This window comes from Protopterus annectens, chromosome 4.part1 (assembly GCF_019279795.1).
Source record: "Protopterus annectens isolate FY-2018-M chromosome 4.part1, PAN1.0, whole genome shotgun sequence".
NCBI classification, from domain to species: Eukaryota; Metazoa; Chordata; order Ceratodontiformes; family Protopteridae; genus Protopterus; species Protopterus annectens.
In genome coordinates, this window is record NC_056734.1 from 439,426,265 (window position 1) to 439,451,818 (window position 25,554).

Sequence of the window (25,554 nt, forward strand, 5' to 3'; positions counted from 1 at the left end):
CCAATCCTCATAATCAGACTAGAAACCATAACTTCTCCCATATTACAGCCAAAAGAAACCCAAGTGACTTCCTTCTACTAAGCCTAAATATTAGAAGTATATCCAACAAAGTCCATGAACTCCATGCCACCATAGACTTGTACTCCCCAGATATAGTCATCCTGACAGAAACCTGGCTAAAATCTCACATTACCAGTGAGCAAATACTCCCTACAGGTTAGGGCATACTAAGAGTAGACCGGCTAAACAAAAAAGGAGGTGGTGTAGCTATAATATTTAAACAGCATCTAAACATCCAGATCTTAAAATCATCAGCTCCACAAATAGGCAATGAAGAAATAATATATACCAACCTCAAAATTAACCAAAACAAAACCATCAACATAATTGGATGCTGCTTCCCACCTGGCCAAAACATCCCTCCACTAGAAAACCTCCTCAGCTGGTCTACCCACCATCTCCCCAAGAAACTATCATCTTAGGTGATTTCAATATTGACTGGCAATCCTGTTCTGGCAACAATCCAACCCATCATGTACACCTTCATGGCTTCACCCAACTAGTCCAGTCACCAACCAGGATAAATAAAAACTCCAGCAAGCACACTACCCTGGATTGGATACTAGTCAGTAAGAGCCCCCAGTCATATATAACAGGCTGCTTATCAGATAGCCTCAGTGATCACTCCCCAACATTCCTACTCAAAAAATACCTATACAAGCTAAACCTGTCATCTACCGTCAAATACATAAAAAACTAAAATTTAACCCACTCACATTCATCTCATCCCTCAAAGAATGTAACTGGCATCCTCTAAAGTATCTCAGTCTAGATAACGCAGTTGAATTTTTTAATACTACCTTCCTGAACATCCTTAATTACCATGCCCCCATAAGATTTTCCAGAACCTAAGCACAACCCTCCCCATGGCTACAGAAAACCCCTAAGTCAGAAATGAAAAACAGGGATAAAGCCTGGGAGCACTGGCGCAAAACCAAAACCCCCTCAGCTAGACAGAAATTCCTAGAACTACGCAATAGAGTCAAAAAGCTAATAAAACAGGACAAATTCCAATACTACCAGTCTGCCCTAGACTCCTCACAGCACAGCCCCAAACAATTCAGGTCCTCGATAAACTCCATCCTCCACCCAGGTAAAGTCAGTACCCATCCTCCTAACATCCCTCACTCCTCAGAAAATATTGCTACCTCATTCAACACACACTTCACCCAAACCATACTATCACTAGCTAAACAACACAACCCCCCTCCCCTCCAACCCACACCTTCAACTAGTAATCTCCCCACTGCCTTCTCTTTTTCTCCTGTACCTACCTCCAACATAAAAAAACTCTTAACTAAACTTAAACCCACCAAATTAGCAGCAGACAACCTCCCAAGTGAATACCTACAAATCGCAGCTGATGCTCTGGCCTACCCAGTATCCATCTTGATTAACCGATCTCTGTCAAAGTTACGTTCCCACACTGTGGAAAGTATCACATATAATTCCCTCCACAAAGGCGGACCCTCCGCAGAACTAACCAATTACTGCCCCATAGCTATTCTCTCTCCACTCTCCAAAATACTAGAGAGATGCATACACTCTCAGGTCTCAGACTACCTACTTACTAACAACCTCCTTTCCAGTACTCAGCATGGTTTCCGACCAAACCATAGCACCACCACTGCCTTACTCTCCTTTACTAACACTATCCTTCAGCATAAAAACAATGGCTATCTCTCCTCTGCTACTTTCCTAGACCTATCTAAAGCATTTGACATGGTCCCACACAAACAACTTATCTCTGTCCTCAATAATCTATCTTTCTCACAATCAGTCACCAAATGGTTTCAGAGTTACCTGTCTAACCGCCAACAATCCGTTGTATGGCAGAATGACATATCTCCCCAACTACCTGTCTCCATAGGGGTTCCCCAAGGATCCATCCTTGGACCCCTACTCTTCTCTGTTTACACCAATAATCTAGCCTCTGCCACCAAACATGGCACACTCATACAATACGCAGATGACTCAACCATCATCTGCTCAGCTGCAAAAAGTCACACAGGAAGCCTTTTCCTCTGTTGAAACATGGTTATCCGATGCCAAATTAATACTCAACCCAAACAAAACTAAACTAGTCATCTTCCAACCCACCAAACATACTCAAAACAACTCTCACTTTAACATCACAGCAAAAGACAACACCACTTTATACCCAACTGAACACACCAAATTGCTAGGAGTGGAAATAGACAATAAACTAAAATTTGACATTCACATATCCATGACCATAAAAAAAGTCCACAAAAAAACTAGGAGCGTTATACAGAAATAAGCAATTTCTCACCAAAGCAGCAAAGATTTCAATAGCAAATTCCCACCTTATCTCCACCCTACTTTATGCCTCCCCAATATATACCAACCTAAGGCAATGTGATCTAAACAAGCTAGAGACCTGCTACAACAAAATCGTCAAATTCACCACAGGGGCATCCTACCGTAGTCACCACTGTCTCTCACTTGCTGAACTGGGCTGGCTTGAACTCCCTCACCTCCTTCAGTGGTATCAACTCTCACTCGCCCACAAACTAGTTAACCATCCACTAAATGTCCCATCCCTCCAGAATCTACTCCAACCCTATCGCACCACCAGACCACTAAGATCCAGCAACAAAAATCACTTGCAGATCACTAAAGCCAATAACTCTGCTGGTGAAGCACTATTCTCTTGCACCAGAGCCAAATTATGGAACTCACTAACACCCACAATTACCTCTGTACCATCATGCATCCACTTCAAAACTTTACTAAAAGCACACCTAAAAACATGCTGGCTATGCCCTTGCAACTCCCACTCTAATATTATCCACCCCATCCAACCACTATCTTTCTCTCCACTTGACTAACTGCCTTGATTATAGCAAGCTCAGATGCTCATAAGCCTAGTACTTATTATACAGCAGGAACTTCTCATTGTAACATTTGTTAATGTCTGTTATGTACTTCACAGATAAAGATTCTAGTTGTCTACTGATGTACTATGTTCTTCATCTGTAAATATGTTGTAAGTAATTGCTATGTTAAATTGTTAATCTCTATGTAATCCAATGTAACTACTGTCTGTTTATTTTACTGTGGAGCTTTTCTCCCTGGGCCTCCGCTGAAAATGGACCTACGCCCAGTCGGACACTCCCGGTCAACAGATTTAAATAAATAAATAAATAAATAAATAAAACTATCACCCGAGTCAAAGACAGTACAACAACAAGAGAGAAAGTGGGCAAAGCAACACAACAAGTATATAATACACACATGGCAGCTGAGAAGAGGACTCTAAAACAAGGCATACATAAGACAATCACTAGAAAATACACCCAGTCTATTTATGTTTAGACCTCTGTTTTAGCTGTGTGTTGCACTTAAAATGTGAAACTCAAACTTTTTCTTCTGATGGCTTATTTACCTTCGATCAATGCAGATGTTCACTCGCTCCAAAATACCAACTTACATTTTACTATACCCATCATGGTAAACAGCCTAAATCAAAACTAACTGTTGAAAATGCTCGTAATGCCTACTTAAGAGACTGCTAACACAAAGTACTAGTATCTTTATGGCTGACTGTTGCAAATATAAACGTGCCTTTTTATTAGAGACTTAGCAACTGAGTCCAGGAATGTAGACATGCTTGTAGCACGCAATATCTGCTTAAAATGTAAAGTTTTTGCAACTTACTTAGGAATCATGATCTGAACTCTCCGCTGACTCAGGGAAGACATCCAGCTCTGCACAGTTTTAGTACTGATATGTGGAATGATGGCAGAGAGAGGGGTACTGCTATCCACTGGAAGTACAATCAGCATGCTGACCATCTGTCCGTGATACGGCAGTTCAAGTATGTTGTACAAGAGTCCACTAGGAGTGCTAGCTGAACCTAGCAACAATAAATATAAACTTGTTTTAGCAAGTTTTAATGAATTTTCTGAAATAAGCAGCACATATATAAAAAACGTTCAACAGCTTCAATGGTGTTACACTTGGTCAAACTGATCTGCCCTATGATTCAAAACCGTACACCATGGCGATATCAGCGTGACATGTACACAGTTTTGTTCAACACAAAACAAAACTGAACATATACCTGATGCTATATTTACTAACACAATACCATGCTAAAGGATACCATTACCTCAAGGTGACTTTCTGCAACAACTCAAAAAAGGAGACTCCATATTTAGGATTTATTACAGAAAATTACCTGTCCCAAATGGGTACATGCTACTGCACATATCAAGTATCAGATGACATGAAAAAAAATCTTAAAAAAAAAAAAAACAATCTTTCGGATACATGCATGAAAGGAGGATGATCACCTGTGGATTTGCAGATGAGAAGAGCCATACTTTCATGCTCTGCTATAGAAGCCTATATTATGTCCCATATATACATCCAGACACTAACATTTGCAAGCCTCATTTAAAATTTGAACATAACTGAAAAGAAAATTTAAATTACAAACTTGATATCAGGAATATTCTATCAGCAGTAAAGTACAGTTGTGTACATTTACCATAAATGTTGATGTTAGAGTGTATTCACTGTTTCAGTCATCACCTGTGGGTTATCCCTGCTGTGGTAGCCCTTGGCTGTCCCGAATACCATAGTCAATGTTTTTCTGCGTCAGCTGCTGTCGCCTGTAGTCTGACATCAGGTCATCAGTGCTATAAAGCAAGGCAGCTGATGCCATTACATCAGTTTCTTGCCCTAACCAGCCAGAAGCCCCAGGAAATACAGCAAAGTGGTCCTGGTGGTTAACAACCACCCCAAGAAGCATATGCCTCCCTAATGAAAGAGGATATAAGGGGGAAGGAGCGAGAGAAACCAGGACTGCAACAGTGAATACACTCAAACATCTACATTTATGCAAGTGTGCACAACTGTACTATGTTCATCATGTTTCACTGTTGCAGTCATCACCTGTGGGAGGATTCCCAAAGTTGAAGAGAGGGGTGGAAGGATCAGACACCTAAGCATGGGTAAGCAAGCCCTGCAGAACTGCAGAGGCAAACCCTGCCCTAGCCTTAGAGAAAAGAGGAAGGTGGTAATGCTTTGTAAAGGTATGGACCGGCGTCCAGGTGGCAGCTTCCAAGATGTCCCTGGTGGGAACTCCTCTGAGGAATGCTGTGGAAGCAGAGGCTGCCCTAGTGGAATGGGTACATATAGACTTAGGGGAAGGTTTCCCATGAAATCTGTAGCAGAAATGGATACAGTGTGATATCCATTTGGAAATAGTCTGCTTGGAAATTGGCTTCCCCTCTACCCATTGGGTAAAATTGACAAGAAGTTGGTCCATTTTTCTGAAGGATTTAGTGCGGCCCAGGTAGAATCTGAGCTGTCTGTGCACGTCTAGAGTGCAGAATTCTTTTCCCCTTGTTTTGAGGGTTAGGGAAGAAGGTGGGCAGATGAATGGCTTGGTTGAAAGGCACATCAGATACCACCTTGGGCATAAAGGACGGGTTAGTCCTAAGGGAAACCTCGTCTGCATGAAAAATGAAAAAGGACTCAATGGCCATCAGTGCCTGAAGTTCAGGTGGCTGAGGTGATAGCTAGCAAAAAAGCAGTCTTCCAGGAGAGGTATTTCAGTTCTGCTGAAGCTGCAGGTTCGAAGGGTGGTAAGGTTAGTTTTTCCAAAACGTAATTTAGGTCCCAAGGCTGGTGTGCTTACCTTCTTGAGGAGTCTGATATTAGAAGCCCCTCTGAGGAATTGTTTGATCAAAGGATGGGAGAACAGGGGCTGAACTGTGTCAAAGTGAGCTGAAATGGCTGAGGCATGGATTTTAATAGAAGACTAGGAGAGATCACTATTATTTATCTCCGCTAGGTAGTCCAGGATAAGAGGGATGGAAGGTTGTGAGGTATTGCCCCCTCTGGACTGGCTCCAAGAGCAGAATCTTTTCCATTTTCCTGCACAAGAGTTTCTGGTGCTGGGCCTTCTGGCCTCTGTGATAATATCTAGGACCCGTTTGCTTAACAGGGGCCCCTTGTTTGCCTTTAGAGTATTAGCCATGCTGACAGTTTGAGAATCTGCACGACTGGGTGCAGCATCCCCCCCCCCCCCCCACCGGAGTTAAGAGGTCTGAGATCAGGGGAAGCTGCCTGGGAGGCTGTAATGTCAGGCTGTGCAGTAAGGGGTACCAATGCTGTCTAGACTAATCTGGAGCAATGAGGGTGGCCTTGGGTCCCTCCTCCCTTATCTTGATAAGTACCTTGGGAATAAGTTACGCATCATGTCACAAGCAGTGTGGATTTCAAACATTTTTTATGCTCACTTGATTGAGTTGCTTATTTATTTGCTCATGACACCTCTAATTTCTTTAATGAGACCCAGCTGTAATTAAGCATGTGATCAACTAAGACTTTTATTTAAACAGTAGCTTCTTTTGAAAGAAACTGTTTTTGACTTGATAAAGCTTGGTATTACCCAAAAGCGCTTTGTCTTATACTGCTGTTTCTCACTTTGTTAACCTTTGGATTTTATCATCTAACAGTCGAATAAAGGAATTGCCTTTTTCGAATTATTGTCTTCATTGACGGTCTTGGAGTCTCTTCCTGGTTTTGTGTGACTTACATTTGGTTTTCCGGGGCTTTGCTCTACACCATGACCGCTGCAGTGGAGACGTTGATCCTCTTGATTACACACATGCTGGGGCGAGGCAGGCAATCAACTTCGGTTTCACGTGCGCATCAATTCAACGAGGTTCTAAACATGCTAGCTGAACTAAAAGGGCTGCTGCATGCACAACAACGCCAACACTAATGCCAACAACTCTGCATCCTTGGCTGATACTCAGGCCAACAAAAGCACTCATTGGACTTGCATGGCAAAGAACGATTTTGGATACCACCACGCATGTAGACGCTGGATGCACCACAACAACGCCTCCAGCACCAAGTCCACCAACTCTACTGCTCAAAACGAGGGAAGGAGAAACCAAGGATTTTAATTTCACTGACTGGGCTAACAAACCCTTCAATTTCCAAAAGGTACTATTCGTTCCAATAATTCTACCAATTGAAAGGGATTTTGATGACTTTAAAGGTACTTGTTAGTCAATAATATCTACCTCTCATTGAAGGGGATTTTGATGACTTAAAACAAATTGTATGGGTTGAGAAGCAACCAAATGGAAATAGACTACTTGTATGAATGTGTTAAATGTTAAAAACTTCAAGGGTTTACGGGTTTTAAATTTTCCAAATCGTTAAAAACATGCACTGCACAATACAGACAAATGTGTGACATATTTGACAAGGCAGGGATTGAAATTATGAAGCTAATGATTGCAGAATATGAAAGTAAAGCTAACATGCTAAACACTGAACTGAATGCTTTACATCAGTTGGTTGTTTCTGACAACCACTTCTCCACGGTCAAATATGATAAGGTGTTTGATGATGTTGATTCATTTTGTAATAAAATTATGAATCAAAATAAGAAAGCTTGAGAGGGATTTACATGAATATAGGAATGATTTAGCATATCCCTGTCATAACAAATTTTCTAAAACTGCTAGATTAACTAGTACCCCTGGCAATGATGGAGATGATGTTTTTCAGCCAGACACCCACCATGCTCCACGTAGAAGTGAGCGCTTTTGGAAAAGACAAAAAGTGAGCGCGGAGCAGGATTTTCCCACACACCGGGACCCCGGTCCCAAACCACAGAGAACAGGGTGGAGGTGGACGAACAAACAATATTAGAGAATATTTCTCAAGATGTTGCAAATTCCTCCGATCAAATCTGCCCCAGCATTGAATTTATGTACCCTGCTGTCCCGCTTAGCACCAATATCACTGCAACCGAACATGCCAACTGCACTATCTTTAGGAGAAATGATTTCACCATTTACAACTACACAGACCTTGTAGTCAATGACACAGCTTTCAATCTTTTCACCAAAGGATTTCATTTTGTCCCCACCAACAGAGCAAACTTGGCTCAGTTATTAGTTGACCTCAAGTTATTTATCAGAGGACTTAACCTCAAACACTTTTAAAGGACAAATTTGGCAACCTACAGGATTGTGTAGGAAAAGCATTTTCAATCCCCCCGCATCCACTTCTCAGATTGTATGAGGAACTAATTGAACAGGACTTTGAAACATGTATGGTAACCCCCCAGACCGCACCTAACCAACTTGAATACTGAACATTTTGAATACATCAACAAATTGTTTGAAGAACACATCAGAATCATGAAACCTGATAAAGGTGGTGGTGTGGTTCTCATGGTCCGCTTATGAAGCGTATGCATCATGTTTTACATGATGATACCCAGTATTGTTTCATTTTCTCGATACATACAATCAATATCAACTTGCAAAAAATCAAATCCTCCTTATATGACAACTTATTGCAGGGATTTATAAATGAAAACTTTACAATTTTTTTGTTAATAAACCAACTATTCCGTCATCTTTGGAATCCCAAAGACACACAAGGGTATCAACCCGCTGATTTTAGACCTATTGTCTCGGTGCAGGGTGGTGCTGACTTGAACCATTTGCAAGTTTATTGACTATGTTACTAAACAACACATTCATGCTCTTACTCATGTGTGCAAAGACTCATGGAAATTCTAAAGCTTTTCCTGTTACCAACTGCCCCCCCTCCTCTCTTTTGGTCACCATTGACATTAAAGACCTCTTTTCAAGCATTCCCCACTCGACAGGGTTAGAATGGTTTGCTGATTTTTTCACCAAAGAAACCAACTTGGGCAACAACTTCATCAATTTAATCATTGACATGATGAACATGGTTTTAAACAACAACTATATTTTTTTCATGGGGAACTATTTAAGCAGTTAAAAGGAGTGGCGATGGGTGCCTCTTAGCTACCCATTATATACGTGGTACTACACAGATGGGAGCAAGAGTACATATTTGTACGACTTGGGCACAGTTTCTCACCTTTTACTGCAGATACCTTGATGACATCTGCCTCATTTGGAAAGGCACTGAGGACCAGTTATCAGCTTTCCTGCAACACATCAATAACACTACGGAGTTCTTGATCTTCACACACAATATTAGCCATGAAGAATTGCACTATCTTGACGTCACTATTCACAGGGACCCCCAATCTTTGGAATTATATTCCAAGGTTTACAGGAAACCCACTTTCTCCAACTCTCTACTACACTATGAGAGTCAGCACCCGCTTCATCAAAAGAAAGGTATAATAAAGGGACAACTTATAAGAGCATCAAGAATGTGTAGCAGACCTTAGAGGAGATCATGTTCATTGAAAGAGGTTACCCTGTCAACTTGCTCTGAAATTCTAACCAAAAATCCACTGTTTGCAACCTCACACAACAAACAAAGAGAAGGATGGCAACTTCATCTACACCTTTTCTGACAACTCCAAACAAATTGAAACCATTGTTTCCAAATATTGGTTTGTGCTGGCGGTAATGATGACTTCAGGAACATTATTCCAGCCAAGCCCAATTTTGTTAGGAAGAGACAACAACTACTCACAACAACAAAACAAAGGCACCTTTAAATGTGGTGCCTGCAAGCAGTGTCCTCTTATCATAAACAAATCTCACATTTACCTAAAATCTAGACACATTCACATCAGATCTCCTGGCCATTTTTCATGTGCAACTAAAGGAGTGGTCTACATTGGGCTCTGCATCACCCGTGGTGCCTTTTACATTGGTAAAACAGAGAGAGAATTCAGGAAAGGTTGGAGCATATTTATGACATTGAAAAGAAAAGGAAAGTAATGCCTTTTTCAAACATTCACCACTATGTCATAATTACAAACTCTCTTTCATGATTCTTGAGCAAGTGAACCCAGTACTAGAGGAGGTGATGGGAATCTACCGGAGCTGATTTGGCAGCTCAGGTTAGATGCAGGTAGGCCTAAATGGTACACTTAGCATAGGCTCAGTGTTGAAGCTCAGAAGAGCCAGGTTGTAACATGTTTTTCTACAACATTACCACCTCATACCTCATTTTACACACATTTTATATACATCTTACAACCTATCAATTGCGTGCCATTTATTTGTATTATGCTATCATTCCTACATGATCAATAAGAATGTAATATACACATTTTTAGCCTATTCTATATTGCTGATTTTAAATCCATTTGGTTTGTATACAACCCCTATTTTTATTTTTATTCTTACTTTTACTTACATTTTCAACACTGCTTTTTTCTTTTTCTTTTTATTGAATAATTCATGTATGTAATTTTATAAAGGTACCAACATGGTACATTAGTTACGCATCATGTCACAAGCAGTGTGGATTTCAAACATTTTTTATGCTCACTTGACTGAGTTGCTTATTTATTTGCTCATGACACCTCTAATTTCTTTAATGAGACCCAGCTGTAATTAAGCATGTGATCAACTAAGATTCTTATTTAAACAGTAGCTTCTTTTGAAAGAAACTGTTTTTGACTTGATAAAGCTTGGTATTATTACCTGAGCGCTTTTGTCTTATACTGCTGTTTCTCACTTTGTTAACCTTTGGATTTTATCATCTAACAGTCGAATAAAGGAATTGCCTTTTTATCGAATTATTGTCTTCATTTGACGGTCTTGGAGTCTCTACCTTGGGAATAAGAGGCAGAGGGGGGAAATGCATACACGAAGAGGGAGTTCCAGGGGAAGGACAAGGCATCCACCCTTCCATGCTAGGTGGTGATACTCCCTGGTATAGAATTTCTTTAGCTGGTGGTTGAGGTGTGAAGCAAAGAGATCCACCTCCAGATTTCCCTACAATTGAGTGACTTGCAAAAAGATCTTTTTGTGGAGCTGCCATTCGTGGGGGTCCAGTAAGTGTCCGCTTAAGTGATCTGTCAGGGTGTTGTTGACCCCTGGTAGGTATTGGGCTATTAGGTGTAATCCCATGGAGGAAGCAGTCAGCCAGAGGTTTACGGCTAGCCTGTACAGAGGGTAAGATTGTGTCCCTCCCTGCTTGCTGATGTACCACATTACTGTGGTATTGTCTGTTTTGATAAGGAGGATCCTTGGCCTGAGATGGGGTTAGAAGGATATCAAAGCCTTTTGCACTGCCATCATTTCCTTTTGGTTGATATGTAAGGGAAGGTGCTGGGCATCCCAAAGACCTTGGGTGCACCTGCCTGCTAGGTGGGTGCCCCAAGCAATGTCTGAGGAGTCTGTGGTGATGGTCTGCCTAGCAGGGCGGAGGATGAAGGGGAGACGCTGGTTCTTGGCACAGGCCCCTGCCCACCACAGAAACTCTGCCCTTATACAGGGGATCAGAGGGATAGAGGTCTCTAGAGGCTGCGAGTGTTAACACCAAAGGTTCTTTAGATACCACTGAAGTTTCCTCATGTAAAGCCTAGCCAGAGGAATTAGAAGAATGGAAGATGCCATGTACCCAAAGGCTTGCAGGAACTTCCTTGCTGTGAAGTGACTTTTAGATGCCAGCTGGGTAAAGTAGAAAGGCAGGAAGCTCTGCTTTTCCGGGGCTAGGAAGGCCATTTGGGATGCTGTGTCCAGCAGTGCTCCCAGGAAAATGATCCTCCTGGAGGGTGTTTGTTTTGATTTCTTCTCATTGATGGTGAACCCCAAGGAAGTTAGGAGGGTTTTGACAAAGAGTAGGTCCTGGAGCAGCTTTTCTTTTCACTCTGCCTGAATGAGGCAGTCGTCCAGATATGGGTAAATCTGTATACTTCTCTGTCTGCAAAATGCTATGGCTGGGGCCAGACATTTGGTAAAAACCCTGGGAGCAGTAGATAGGCCAAAGGGAAGAGAAGAGAACTGAAAGTGCTGTGAGCCTGCTCTGAAATGCAGGAATTTCCTGCAGGACTCCTTTATGGGGATGTGGAGGTAGGCATCTTTTAAGTCCAGGGTCACTAACCAGGCATTTTTTGTCAGCATAGGCAGCAGCTGCTGCAAGGTTAGCATTTTGAATTTGGGGACCACCAGGGAGGTGTTCAGAATGGACAGATCCAGGATGGGGCACCAAGTGCCCTCCTTTCTGGGAACAAGGAATAGCCTGGAATAAAAGCCTTTGCCCGTTTGATCTGCGGGAACAGGTTCTACTGCCCCCTGGGATACGAGAGTTTGGACTTGTTTTAATTCCTCTGCCCACTGATTTGGAGGTAAGTCTGGATACCCTCTGGGAATTGGGAGTTCGTTGAAAGTGAATTTGTATCCCTGAAAAAAGATCTTTAAGACCCATTGGTCCTTGGTTACAGACAGCCTCTTTGCAGAGGGACAGCCTTCCTCCAAGCTTTTGATGGGTGAAAGGAGGGCAGAGGAGGGAGTGGGAGTCATAGAGAGTTTTTGCCATAGAGGGATGGCTTAGAAATCCCTGCCTTAGAGGCGGAAGTGGTTCTCTCTTGTCCCTGGGATAGGGACCTGGGTGGCCTGTCCCTGCGGGGCTTAGCTTGCCCCAGTCTGCTAGGAGCAGGAAAGGAACAGTGCTAAGAGGGAAAATTCCTGCTGAATCTAGGAGGTTGAACCTGAAAGAAATCTTTTACTGTTTGCATAGATTTTGCTTTGTCTTCCATCATTTTAACCACCTCCTCTGCTTTTTCTCCAAACAAGCGGTATTTATTCAAGAGTACATCAATTAATTTAGAGGTTGTTCCTTCAACCGTGCATGTCTTCTAATGACAGATCCAGACACTGCTGCCCTGCTAGAGGTTTCTGGTGCGTCATATCCACAGTGTAAAGAGTGCTTTGCCACTTGACAAGTAGAGTGCAGTACATCTAACTCCTTAGAAATGGCACAGTCAGGAAAGGTACAAATCTTTTGCTTTAATAGTTCCAAAGTGTGTTGTAGATATTTTAACATATGGAACTGACAGTTAAGAGCTCTGATAGCCAAGGTTGCAGAGGTGTAAACTTTTTTACCCCATCTGTCCAGAGCTCTGGCATCCTTATCAGAAGGCATAGGATTCTTTGCAGAACTAGCCCTGGTTCCTTTAGGTCCCTGTGAAATGACCTCTGGGTCTGCAGCAGGATTTCTGTACAGGTATTTGAGAGAGTCTGGTACTCTGTAGGACCTGTCTCATTTACTGGGAGCAGGTGGGAGGGCATCATCCACCACTTCTAAAACAGGGGGGATGGCCAGGGGTCTGTGCTGGGGCAGGTCTAGAAATTCTCTTAGCCTTTTCTTGGAAGTCCTGAGATTCCCACTGGAAATGTTCCCTGAGGGTGTGGAGAGTTTCCCTAAAGGAAAGGTCTTCTGGTGGGGAGGCAGAAGGGATGGATTCCTCTGCATCTGAATCCTTATAAACAGTCAGAGGCTGCTGTTCCTCTTCAAAATCTGAATAATCAGATTTCTCAGAATCTTGCTCTGTCAATAGTTCAGGAGAAGGGTGTATTTTCCTTTTAGAAGTTGTAGCTTGACTGCCCCTGATAAGGGAAATAAGATCCTCTGCCATCTTAAGCATTTGGGCATGGGTGGAGGAGCAGGAGTAAGATGGTGGCCAGAGGTAGATTTTCTAGGGGTGGCCTGGCTTCTAGGCCTAAGGGTATTAATCGGTCTGAGAGAAATGGTAGTTGGGTGTGAAGACGTTGGTTTCTGACTAGAATCAGTAGTGCAAAAGACCTCCTTGGAAGCTGGTGCCTGCGTCACAGCTCCGGACCCAACAGATGCAGAGACAACCAAAGGCTTTGAAGACAAAGAAGATTTCTGCAGCATATCGGACCCTGAAAGGGTCTCGGTAGAGGCCTGCGTAGCTATCGCATTGGGCATCAGGGGCTGCAAAAGCGCCTCACTGAATTCCGGAGAACTGACGACCTGCTTAGCAGAAGAGTCGTCGGGAGGCTTAGCCTTGTGTGGTCTGTCTCTATCTTTATCCCTATGCTTTTTCAGAGGCTTGTTGGCTGATGGATGCCATCTGTGAAGATGGAGGACGAAAATACCTGTCCACAAAAAGAGCTCTATGACAAATGGTGCTCGCATTAAAGAGGACACAGAACCAGCAACGGTCGGCGACGTAGTCTGCGCCTAAACAAGTGACGCAGTATGAATGGAAGTCTCTGTGTGGGATCTGCTATCCACAGGCGAGACAATTGTTAACTTTTTCAGACATCGGTTAGTGCAAGAAAAAAATATACCCAATGGGGTACTTAGCTAAAGACGTTTTCAGCTGTGATCCGAGCTCTGGAAGCAACCAGCCAGCACAACTGCTAACTGCTTCTGCTATGGGCTCCATGGCAAGAAAGACTGATGTAATGGCGTCAGCTGCCTTGCTTTATAGCACTGATGACCTGACATCAGTCTACAGGCGACAGCTGACAGAGAAAAACATTGACTGATATTCGGGCCGGCCGAGGGCTACCACAGCAGGGATAACCCACAGGTGATGACTGCAACAGTGAAACACGAAGAACATCTAGGAAACTGTTTCCAGAACAGTGCCTCTGAAATTAATGCAAGAATATAGCAGACATTTTTATGATGGATGGAGTTGCAAAAACTGTAACACCAAAACACAGTGAATTTCACAGTTATATAAAATATTCCTTTATTGTGGGATACAGAAAAACTAGTCCAACAACAAAACCCATGCTACACCTGTTCCTAAACAACAAATGACAAAAAATCTGCCAGTGTAGGCAGCTTTAATATCCTATATAGCATTCTTATAACTTCACATGATCAGCTGGTTCATTATCCCCCCAAGAAACAACTCTGCAGTTCCTGACACACATCAATAACCTGAAAGACACTTGGTGTTTACAAAAATCAAATGTACTTAAAACACAATGAAACCTGTATAAACAGTAAGTGGTGTGGCTTAAAATGCAGTGAAAAAATTGCATATTTCTATAAAAGGTCTGGCTTTGGAAAAAAGTTTTTTGCCTGACTTCAGCAAATTAAAATTAACTGTGTCTGAAAAGCTAGCCTGCATGACATTCTAAAAATGTCCGTTTTCTAGCTGTGAAGTGCTTGTGTATACAAATGCCACTTACCCATTTCAAATTAAAGATTAAATACATGTTAAAAATCTACTTAATTTAGCACTTTGCACAGATTTTAACTTACCATAATTAAACATATTCAGTTGTGTCATCATGGGTACTTGGTATGTCACCTTATCGGGACCAGTAAAACCACGCACCTTTGTATTTTCAGCCTGGAAATGAGACTTCCACAAGCCTTTAAAATAAATGGAATTAACCACTACTAATCTGGTGAACACGTTATCCAACACATGTGGCTGAATGAGGTCTTTGATCATACCTGCAAATTAAACAAACTAATTTAATAAAACATACAAGACAGCAAGACACAAAGTCTCTATTTACAAGAACTGTATTTTATATTACAATTGCTAGGGCTAAAAAGAAAGTCAAGGGGACTTTCATTTTTGGAGTTTTGTTACATGCCAAGTTAAAAGATGCTGATTAAAAGTAAATACAACATTTATTTTGAACAGATACAGTACTAGAAGAGTTTAGAATTCTGATTTTTGACATTCCCCTGGAACAAAGTAAAGGATGGAAAAAAAATAGCATGTGAATGATTAAAATTTCAGTAAATTGCATTGAAGAATTAGAGTTTTCTTTTATATGTGCAATTTGCTGTTTGAGGTCTATTTTACCATTTTTATACAAAAATACAAAAGGTGATACAACTATAAAGTGATTGGCGTACGTTGATATTTTCAGAGAGTTAAGGAATCTGATACAATGAGGTTGGGCAATAAGAGAGCTGCTAGTGAATTATGTAAACTGTTCTTTGTAAGGATCCTGGACAATCCTCAATATCTTATCAGTTTAATATAAGAAACTGGGGAATCTCATATGTTTGATACTGGAAATAGCAGGACCAATAAGGCTCTTAGTATAAAGGTAACTGAAGGGGAAAATGTGCGTGTTGGTAAGACTTTTCTAAGTGTATAATAACTTAATCGACTGCTGATTTAGCTTTATAAGCTATTTAGCTAAGCAATGGAAGCAAACTTTAGGCTCAATGTATGTGTGTTCATTAGATACTTGTCCAGCAGAACTACATAGTCGTTCTGTCAAGAGTAGTAGTTAGGATGAAATCAGTCCAGGAATGTATCAGATTATTAGATACTGGGCTATAAGCAAACCTACTAAAACTTATTTTCACTAGCAAAACAACTGGGGGGGGGGCAAAAGGAATTAATGAGATAAATGATATTACAGGAGAGATTTGCAAGTCAAAATGGACGTTCTGAAATAACTTATGACATTTATAGGATGATGTGGGTAAGAGACAAAATGAGAGCACAAAGAGGTGCACAGTATAGAAATTAAAAAACAAAACAAAAAGATAAGCAGAAATCGTAAGTGGCAGCAGACGAAGCCCCTATCATGGATTAGATACAAGTTTGCTTTTTTTTTTCTTTGCATACATACTGGTTAGGATTTACAGATACTGACAGATGGGTTATTGACTTTAATAAAGGAAGATGATGGCCTGCACCAAAGAAAAGGAGGCAAAAAGGCAAACTGGAGATATCTGCTGAATTGAAGGAACTGCAGGAATAAGCCTGCATATTTCACTCAATTATTTAGTCTAAAGGATAAACAACTTCAAAACATACACTTGATAATCAGACACATCTTACTTTCATCTAACAAGGGACTTCAGTACTACACTGTCCTGGACTGGAGTAAAAACTTGAGGGTCCAAAAACAGTTATGCACTTTCTAATGACAGAGCAATTTTTGGGCTGCCCTGCTGGGGCAGTGTTATACTATATTTTCAAAAACAGCTTATTTGCAGGTGGTGATTAGAAGTTGTGATCTTAAAAGGATAAGACAAGACCATAACAGGTCTCCCTGCATATTCATTTTGTTTACCTGCAGTCAAATTTGGACATTTTTTTTTCTTTTTTGAAAGACCCACAGCATAATTTAGGAAGGAAAAAATGTTAAAAAGTAGTGGTTACAGGCAGAAAGGTATGGGACACCAAAAGCCTAAAAATGAAAGGTAAAAGTAGCAAAATATATACATTACACACACACACACACACACACACACACACACACACACACACACACACACACTTTAGGCAATTTGCTGCCGAACATCATCGACCATTGTGAATATTAAAACTTTTGAAAAAATTAAAAGGTTTAAGTGACAGATAACAGGTAAGTACTAGAAAGGGTGTCTCGTATCCATCCATCCACATCCCATTTTTACACATGGGGTCAGGATGTCACTTTAATAGTGAAAATCATCTAGAGCCACATATATTTCCATTTACATATTTGTCAGATTTGTACTGGTTACCTTTCCTACTCGAAGAAAACAAGTTTGGGCATAAATAGTGTTACTATGCAAAAGTGAATTAGGCCTATGGAAGGTTTGCTGTAGCCATGTTTTACAGTTATGAGCAACAGGCAAAAATATAGTAAATAAAAAAACAGAAAAACAAAAAAAAATGAGAGGAGGGTGGACTAAATGATGGCTAATGGGTAAAAATGTCATAGAAAGACTTATTTTCTAGTTAAGAGTTTTAAGTAACAGAAATCAATTCTGCTACCTATTACTGGGAAAGAGAATGTTTAAAATTGTAGCAGGAATCAAAGTGGCACAGACACTTCAGACAAACATTTAAGAATATTTGACTGAATAACAGGTAACACAGAGGAAGTACAACAGCAGTCTGTTCTTGAAAAGCTGGGAATAAGAGGAAACCACGTGTACAAATGTAGAAAGAAGACTGCAATCCTTCTGAGACTTTTACACAAACACTGACATTTTTTTCTTTTCAAATTACAAGTGCATTGATGAAAGATAAAATGACACAATTGATCATTTGGGCTTTTGAAGGAGAGGGAAAAACAACACTGCTTTCCATATGAGTTTTTAGTGCAGCATGCTTTGTTTGCAACATGCTAAACTAAAACATCATAAAATTATTGCATTAGACCGCAATTTTATACAATCTCTCTCCATCCCTCATTGCATGAACCTTCCCCACATTCTAATCTGTAAGCTTTAAGGTTTTACACAACAACTGTAGCTTGGCTGGGTCATTCTTGCAGTTTTTACTGAATGGTTTGTTTGACCTTTTTACCCTTTGGTTTGAATGCACTTTCCAATCTCTGCTGTCTTTACCTACATGTGTATGTTGATTATCAAACCTTATATACTTCAGACACAATGACTAATCTTGTTTTTTATATGTATTCATGGCTCACTCATAACAGAGAATCACCCACCCAGAGAAGCAGTTTTCTGTCATACAGCCTGCTAAAGCAGTATGACCAGCATCTACAGCCAGCTGCCCCTTTCTGACTGGTCAAGAACAAGTCTCAGTAGATGCAGAAAAGTCTTTGGCATAATGCATGCAGTACTTCATCCACCATTATTCCAGTCTCGATCGCCTTAAAAACCCATGACTTTCAGGTTTCCCCTCCAGCCAGCTTTACTCTTACAGAGAAGTTTATTATTTAAAGGGTGATCTGAACTCAGCTATGATCCTCTCTCTGGTAACAGGAAAAGGACAGCTAGATGAAGCATCTGATAGACATCTCAAGGAATGCGTATAAAACATAAAAACATAACAATAAAGCTGCTTTCTGTGACTATTTAAATCTAATTTGGAATAAACTGCACAAGAAAAATAGTTAGGACACTATAGCACTTTGAAGTATGTTACCATTACAAATCAATGAAAGAAACCAGTGCCATGTTTTCTGGGTATGCCCTTATTCCCCACTCCCCTGTATTATTTCTCCTTCATTTTGGCAGTGGTCCTTGTTTTTACAAAACATTTTTTTTTTTTTTTAAGAAGAGACCCAGGTAGCTCTGGATGAAGTACTGATGGTGGTTTGATTAGCAGTCAGGGAAATGAGTAGTTGGTCATTGACATTGGAAGAGAGTTTTTTTTGCATGGGCTGAATTTGAAATTGAAAAAAAAAAAACGTTCCTGAATATGAGAAAACTGAAAACAATGAATGAATGAAAATGTCAAACAGTATTGCAGAAGTACCTGCAGGAAGCATGTGTGTGTGTCTGCAGACTGAAGAGGACGGTAAGGAAAAGGGTGATCAGTAGGCAACAGGTGAAACAGAAAAATGAAAATGCAGCAGAAGTTAATACCATAGGTTGGCATCGGTGCTATCAAATGTCATTATTCATCACAGAGGGTCTTGGATCCGACCTCAGATCCAAGCTGGCAACTTAAGACAGATCCGGAGCTCAAGCTCCTCCCCTCCCATAATCCCTTGCTACCTTCTAACCCTCAGATCGAGTTTGCTATATTAGTGTAAATGCAGAAACAACTGCACTAGAAGGCCAAAAATACTGTAGCTCAATATAAGCCAAATCAACCTTGCCAAAATCCCCAGAAGGAAGGGGGAAGGAGGGCGGGAATGTGATGCATAATGACACTGGATAACACAGATGCCAAGTTGGTAATACTTTGTGTCATTATTCATCACAGATGGGTCAGAGTCCCCAGCTACTATGTATCCTGGGTGGCCTCAAGGAAAAATATGCTGTAGCACAGAGGCACCAACGGATGTTCTGTTCCTCGACAAAAAGTCCAGTTTATAATGCAAAATGAAAGTATGTGGATTAGACAAGTCACAGCAGCACAAATCTCAATGGAAAGTGTAGCCAAGAAAGCTGATGACGCAGCAACAGACCTAGTAGAATGAGCGTTATGTTGTCTGGGTAACTAAATGCCTACTAGCATAAATGAAAGAAATACAGTTAGCAATCCACCCAGAAATACTCACTTTGGAAACTGCCGAGCCCCTCCTGTTTTAAGAGAAGGCCACAGAGTTGGTCAGACTTCCTAAATTCCTGTGAACATCTAAACAATGCAAAATATATTCTCCCTTATTAGAATAATTAGGGAAAAAAACTGGTAGCTGAATCGATTGAGATTAGCTTCAGAGGTTACTTTGGGAAGAAATGAAGGATTTGTTCCATTCTTATGAAGGATCATGAAAAAGAAGTTATGTCTTACCATAACGTTCCATCTGTGTTGTAGATCTTTATTCATTCATTACTGATAGGACTTTGGTTCCGTCCTCGGAACTGACACGGCAGTTTCCAAACTCGCGCCAGCCAAAAACTCTCACTTAAGACCTACCCATAATGCCCTTCTCACAGTCTCTTCAGATAAGAGTTTGCCCACCCCTATATTATACAGTTAGTATGAGAGACAGTAGGAGGCTCTGTCTGAGCAAATACCTTAACTAGGCATTCCTAAAGTTCATCAGGAGTCCAGGCAGGAGGATGAAGGGCAGGAAGTAATGAATGAATAAAGATCTACAACACAGATAGAACATTATGGTAAGACATAACTTCTTTATCTGATGTAAATCTTTATTTATTCCTTATTGACAGGACTGAGTCCCCAGCTACTGGAGTCCTAGTTGGCCCTAAGGAAGGATATTCCTGAGCACCATAGAACCAAAAGATGCTCATCCCCTGGAGGCCAAATCCAATTTGTAATGAGTGATAAAGGTATGAGGTCTTGCCCAAGTGGCTACTGCGCAGATATCATCCATAGCGGCTCTGGAATGAAAAGCCACAGAAGTAGCCATCGATCTAGTAGAATGAGCCTTTATTCTGGAAGGGGTAAAGATAGTTTATTCTGATGGCAGATAAAGGTAATGATGTTTCTAAGCGAGGAGGATAGAGTCACTTTAGAGACAGGTTTACCCAATCTGGGTCCTGCAAAGGCCACAAACAACTGATCCGTTTTCCTGAAAGATTTAGTCCTGTCCAGATAAAAACGAAGCTGCCTATGAACATCAAGGGTGTGCAAAAGATACGCCCCTCTGTTTGAATGCTGAGGGAAGAAAACCAGCAGGTCAATAGATTGGTTAATTGAAAATCCAGAAATGACCTTGGGCAAGAATGAAGGGTCAGTACGAAGGGACACTCTATCCCTGTGGAAGCTCAAGTAAGGTCTCTTGGCACTCAAAGCCTGGAACTCGGATACTCTTCTTGTTGAGGTAAGTGCTACTAGAAGTAGAGCCTTCCATGATAAAAATTTATATCACATGAATCAGAAGGCTCGAAAGAAGGGCTTGTTAATGACTGAAGTACCAAAGTCAAGTCCCAGGGTTCTATGGGGGGCTTGACAGGAGGTTTAACATGTAATACTCCTTTCAAAAAGGTTTTGCACAGACGGTGTGACATAACAGAAGAATTATCAAATCGGTTATGAAAATTTGCGATGGCTGCTAAATGCACAGAAATTGTCGATGCTGAGGCTTCTGCATGTAGAAGAGTAGTCCGTACTGTAGGCTCTTTTTAATAGGCATAGAGAAAGGGTCTATGTTCTGATCTTTTGCCCAAACAGAGAAGCTAGTCTACTTACTAGAATAACTTTTTCTGGTGGAAGGTTTGTGTGAAGCCAGAAGAATCTCACAGATGGGAGATGAGATATCAGGCAGCCTGGCAATCATTGGAAGTGGAGGAACGAAGCTGTGAGCTTGAGGCTGTGGAGATTGGGGTGAATCAATCCCTGAGGGTGAGACACCAGACCTTGAGATTGATCCAGATGAGGCCATAGGAAAGGAAACCAGACTTGACGGGGCCAATAAGGGACAATGAGGATCACTTTGCTTCCCAACCATTGAGCTTTATGGAGGAATTTCGGGATGAGGGGAAATGGAGGAAAGGCATACAGTAGACCCGGGGGCCAATCATGCATTAGAGCGTCCCTCGGTGATTCCCCCTAAGGGGGGATCAGGGCAAAGTAGCTTCTGCATTTGTTGTTTAGACAGGAAGCAAACAGATCGCAGCAAGGCCTGCCCCAGCGGTGGAAGATCCGATCCGCTATTACAGGATTGAGGGACCACTCGTGAGGCATCAGGATGTTCCTACTCAGATTGTCTGCAATAAATTGGAACTCCTAGGAATGTGCGTTGCTATTAAAGTGGTTGGAAGCTATCACCCAGTGCCAAATCCTCATGGCTTCCCGACACAGGGGGTAAGACCTGGTTCTGCCTTGTTTGTTTATATACCAGACGACTGACATGTTGTCCAACTGAATTGCAATGGTCCCAGAAGGGAGGGATGTATGGAACGCTTGCAACGCTAAGAGAACTGGCCTCAATTTCAGGACATTTATGTGCAAATTGGCCTCCATGGGGGACCAGGTGCCTTGGACAGTCTTTCCCTGGAAATACCCCCTCCCCTCAACAGGGAAGACAGAATGGTCGACACCAAAGATTTGATTCTGGCTTCATCCACCATAGCATTACTTTCTTGCAAAGGTTTGTAAAGCATATCATGTGGTCAAGAGGGTGGGTTAAGATTGACCATTGTGAAGAAAGGAGCCACTGTAATATTCTCATTGCAACCTCACCAGTGGTACTAGGGTAATGGCAGTTGCCATAGAGCCTAAGAGTTGCAGTACAAGGTGTGCTGGTACAAAGGTCTGTGGAAGGAGGGCTTGGATCTGGTGTCTTACTTTCGAAAGCCTGTGAGGAGGGAGGGAAGCTTGACAGGATGCTGTGTCGAAGACCGCTCCAATGAATTCCAGTGTTTTTATTGGGAACATTTGAGATTTGTTCTTGTTGATCGTAATCCCCAAGCAGAGAGCAAGGCCTACAGTGTAAGAGAGGCTGCACATTAGAAGATTCCTGGTTGAGGCAGTAAGGAGCCAATCATCTAGATACAGAAACACCTGGAATCCTTGTAGTCGAAGATAAGCTACTACAATTGCCATATATTTGGTGAACACTCGGGGTGCTGCCGAGAGACCAAATGCCAGTACCCTGAACTGGTAGTGATTGGCTCCCAGCTGGAAGCAGAGAAATCTCCTTGAGCGCTGATCCATCTTTATGTGGTAATATGCATCCCGGAGATCCATAGAGCACACCCAGTTGTCCTTCCATAGAAAGGGGAGAATGGACTGTACTGTGACCATCTGGAATTTTTGAGGTTTCATAAATTTGTTCAATCGGCTGAGATCCAGGATTGGTTTCCAGTCCCCTGTCTTTTTTGACAATAAAAAGAACCTCGAGTAAAACCCGGATACTCTCTGGTGGGACTGGTTGGATGACTCATTTTCTTAGCAGCTTTTCTAGTTCTAAGGCTGCTACCTCCCTCTGGTTGGGTGGGACATCAGAGATTCATTTGATGGGCCTGGGAGTTAAATCAAATGGGATATGGCAACCTCTGGATATTCTCTGCACCCAAACATTGGTTAGTAATAAGTTGCCAGGCTGGTAGGTGCAGGGAAAAATGAACCCTGACTGCTACCAGAAGAAAGCAACCGGGTTGCTGCTCAGGAGCACTGGTAGGGTCGGCTGGAAAAGGAATGTCTAACGTGCTGGTTACCCAGACCCCCTCTACCCCAAAAGGAGCATCTTCCAGATGAGCTTCCCCCTCTGCCCCAGGGGGATTGCTCACCACGATTGTCACAAAAAGATCCCTGGGGCTTCTTGAACCACAGTTTTCCTCCCCTCTGCTTCCAGGAGTAGGACCTCTGGGGGGGGGGGGGGTGAAAAACGTATACCCACAGCAGACAAGGTCTTTCTGTCTTTCTCACTTTGTGCTAGTGTGTCTCGTACTTTGGGACCAAAAAGTGCACATTCATCGACAGGCACATTGATGAAGGAAGATTTGAAGGGGTCTGCGAAATCACACAAACGCATCCAAACATGACGGCTCATGACATTGCCTGATGTGGCAGCTCGAGCTGCCCCCTCGGTGTTGTGAGATATCAAACGCATCGAGGAGTTTGAGATAGATTTTAGGGTAGCTAGCTGCGAGCAGTGTCACGCACCTCATCAGGCAGTACCCCCGTCAAAGAGGTAGACATTTCAGAAATTAGGTCTCTTTGGAGGAGAGTGAAGTGTGCCAGACAGTTCAGTGACCAAATGGCAAAGGTCGCTGAAGCATAGGTTTGCTTCCGCAGTCTGTTCATGGCCCGAGACTCCCTGTTCGGAGGATGTACAGTGGAACTATCTTCTGCCAGTTCCCTCTTGGTGGCCGCCGCCACGACCATGGAATCAACAGTCAGCTGTTTGGACCAGTTGGGCTGGTCTTTGGGAGGTGGATAAAATTTTGTCCGGCCTCCGGAGGACAGGTTCTACATTGTCTGGGGCCTTCCAGGCACACTGCACAATCAGCTTTACAAGCTCATCTGCAGGTGGGGTCACCCAGGAAGTAGATGGCTGGGCATGGAAGGCCTGCAAGAACACAGATTCCTCTGAAGGAGGGTTAGAGGACTTCCAGTCTCCCCTCTGCTTGAGGATTTTGAGAATGTCTCCAAATGAGACATAGTCTGGGGGAGACCGTGGGGACCCTTCTCTCTCATTGCAATCAGTGTCCTTAGTGATAGATTCCTCAGGGGAATCAAGGTGCTTCCTTTTGCACCATTTCTTCCTGGGTGGCTCCCCAGTGGGATCTTCTGAGGAGGACTCCGGAGAAAGGGTTCCCTTCAAAGGGAGGTTTTGTGGCTCCCGTGCCCGGGATCCTAAATTAGGGGGTTGGGACAGCTGTATGCTAGAGGGGGGTTCAGGTGTCAATGCCACTGGTGCTGACTGCAAGTCTGTGGAGGCAAGGACCCTCTCCATCACCTGGAAAGCAGGCCCGCCCGAGGAGGGATGGGAGCCTGGAACCAAGAAGGACAACCTTAGAACCGGGGTCATACCCCGCCCTGAGTAGCCCGTCTCCAGGTTAGGAGCTCTGAGAGGACTGGAAGCTGTCGCAGCCATGGACATAGATGGCGCCAGTGAAAAAAACAGGCTCCAGACTAGGTACCAGGGTGCCGACAGCCCAAACACTGCTCCGAGAGTGTACTGGCTCCAATGGAGCCGATGCAGCAAGTGAGGTCAGTGCAGACAGGGGAATCTCCACAGTCAGAACCGAGACAGTATGCACCGGGGTGGTCATCGGTACAGAGATCTCCAGGGCCTGGGTAGAGGCCGGAGGAGGATAAACAGGTGACTATGCTGTGAAGGGTTCCGTAACAAAGGGAAGGAAGGTCTAGCCGGGGTGGGCAATCCCCTAGCTGCCAGAAGCTGGTCCACAACCCGCACTACATCTTGTTCAGAAAGGCTCCTGGTGGATCTATAGGAGGCTGCTGAAGGAGAGTCAGGTCTTTCAAGAAAGGGGCTAAACTGATGCCCCGAAAAAGGGTCATAAGTTGGAGAGTATCTGGTTCTTGGGAGATGTTCAACCTTAGAAACTGAGGTCATAGTCTGTGGAAAAAACACAACAAGATGTAGTCGTTGATGCCAATAAGGAGATGAAAGCAACCCCGAAACTGTAAAGATAATACTTATATGTCCAAAAGCCGTAACGAAAAGCCACCACACGAACTTTGCAGCAAACACTTCTTTATTGACCTAGGTTTCGTCCTTGCGAACTTCTTCAGAATACAAAATACTGTTTCAACACACTATATATATATATACCATGTTAAATATTGAATAATTATTTAATTGATATCCTTAATTGACCACAATGAGCTTTCTTAAAAAGGAAATGACTCTAATAAAATTCACTGTATATCATTAAAAGACATAATGCATTTCCATTTCAAGTACATATACTCTATTGAAAATATAATATATT

At 42.4% G+C, this 25,554-nt stretch overlaps 1 protein-coding gene across 2 annotated transcripts in view; it reads right to left on the reverse strand.

The window, feature by feature from the left end:
* Positions 1-25,554, reverse strand: part of SERPINE2 (serpin family E member 2) — a 315,644-nt gene that overhangs the window by 85,399 nt on the left and 204,691 nt on the right. For both annotated transcript variants that reach the window (XM_044070250.1, XM_044070251.1), the window contains exons 4-5: positions 15,058-15,255; positions 3,742-3,940 (exon numbers count right to left, since the gene is read on the reverse strand). In XM_044070250.1, the coding sequence (XP_043926185.1) occupies positions 3,742-3,940; positions 15,058-15,255 (397 nt within the window). The remainder of the gene's footprint in view (positions 1-3,741; positions 3,941-15,057; positions 15,256-25,554) is intronic.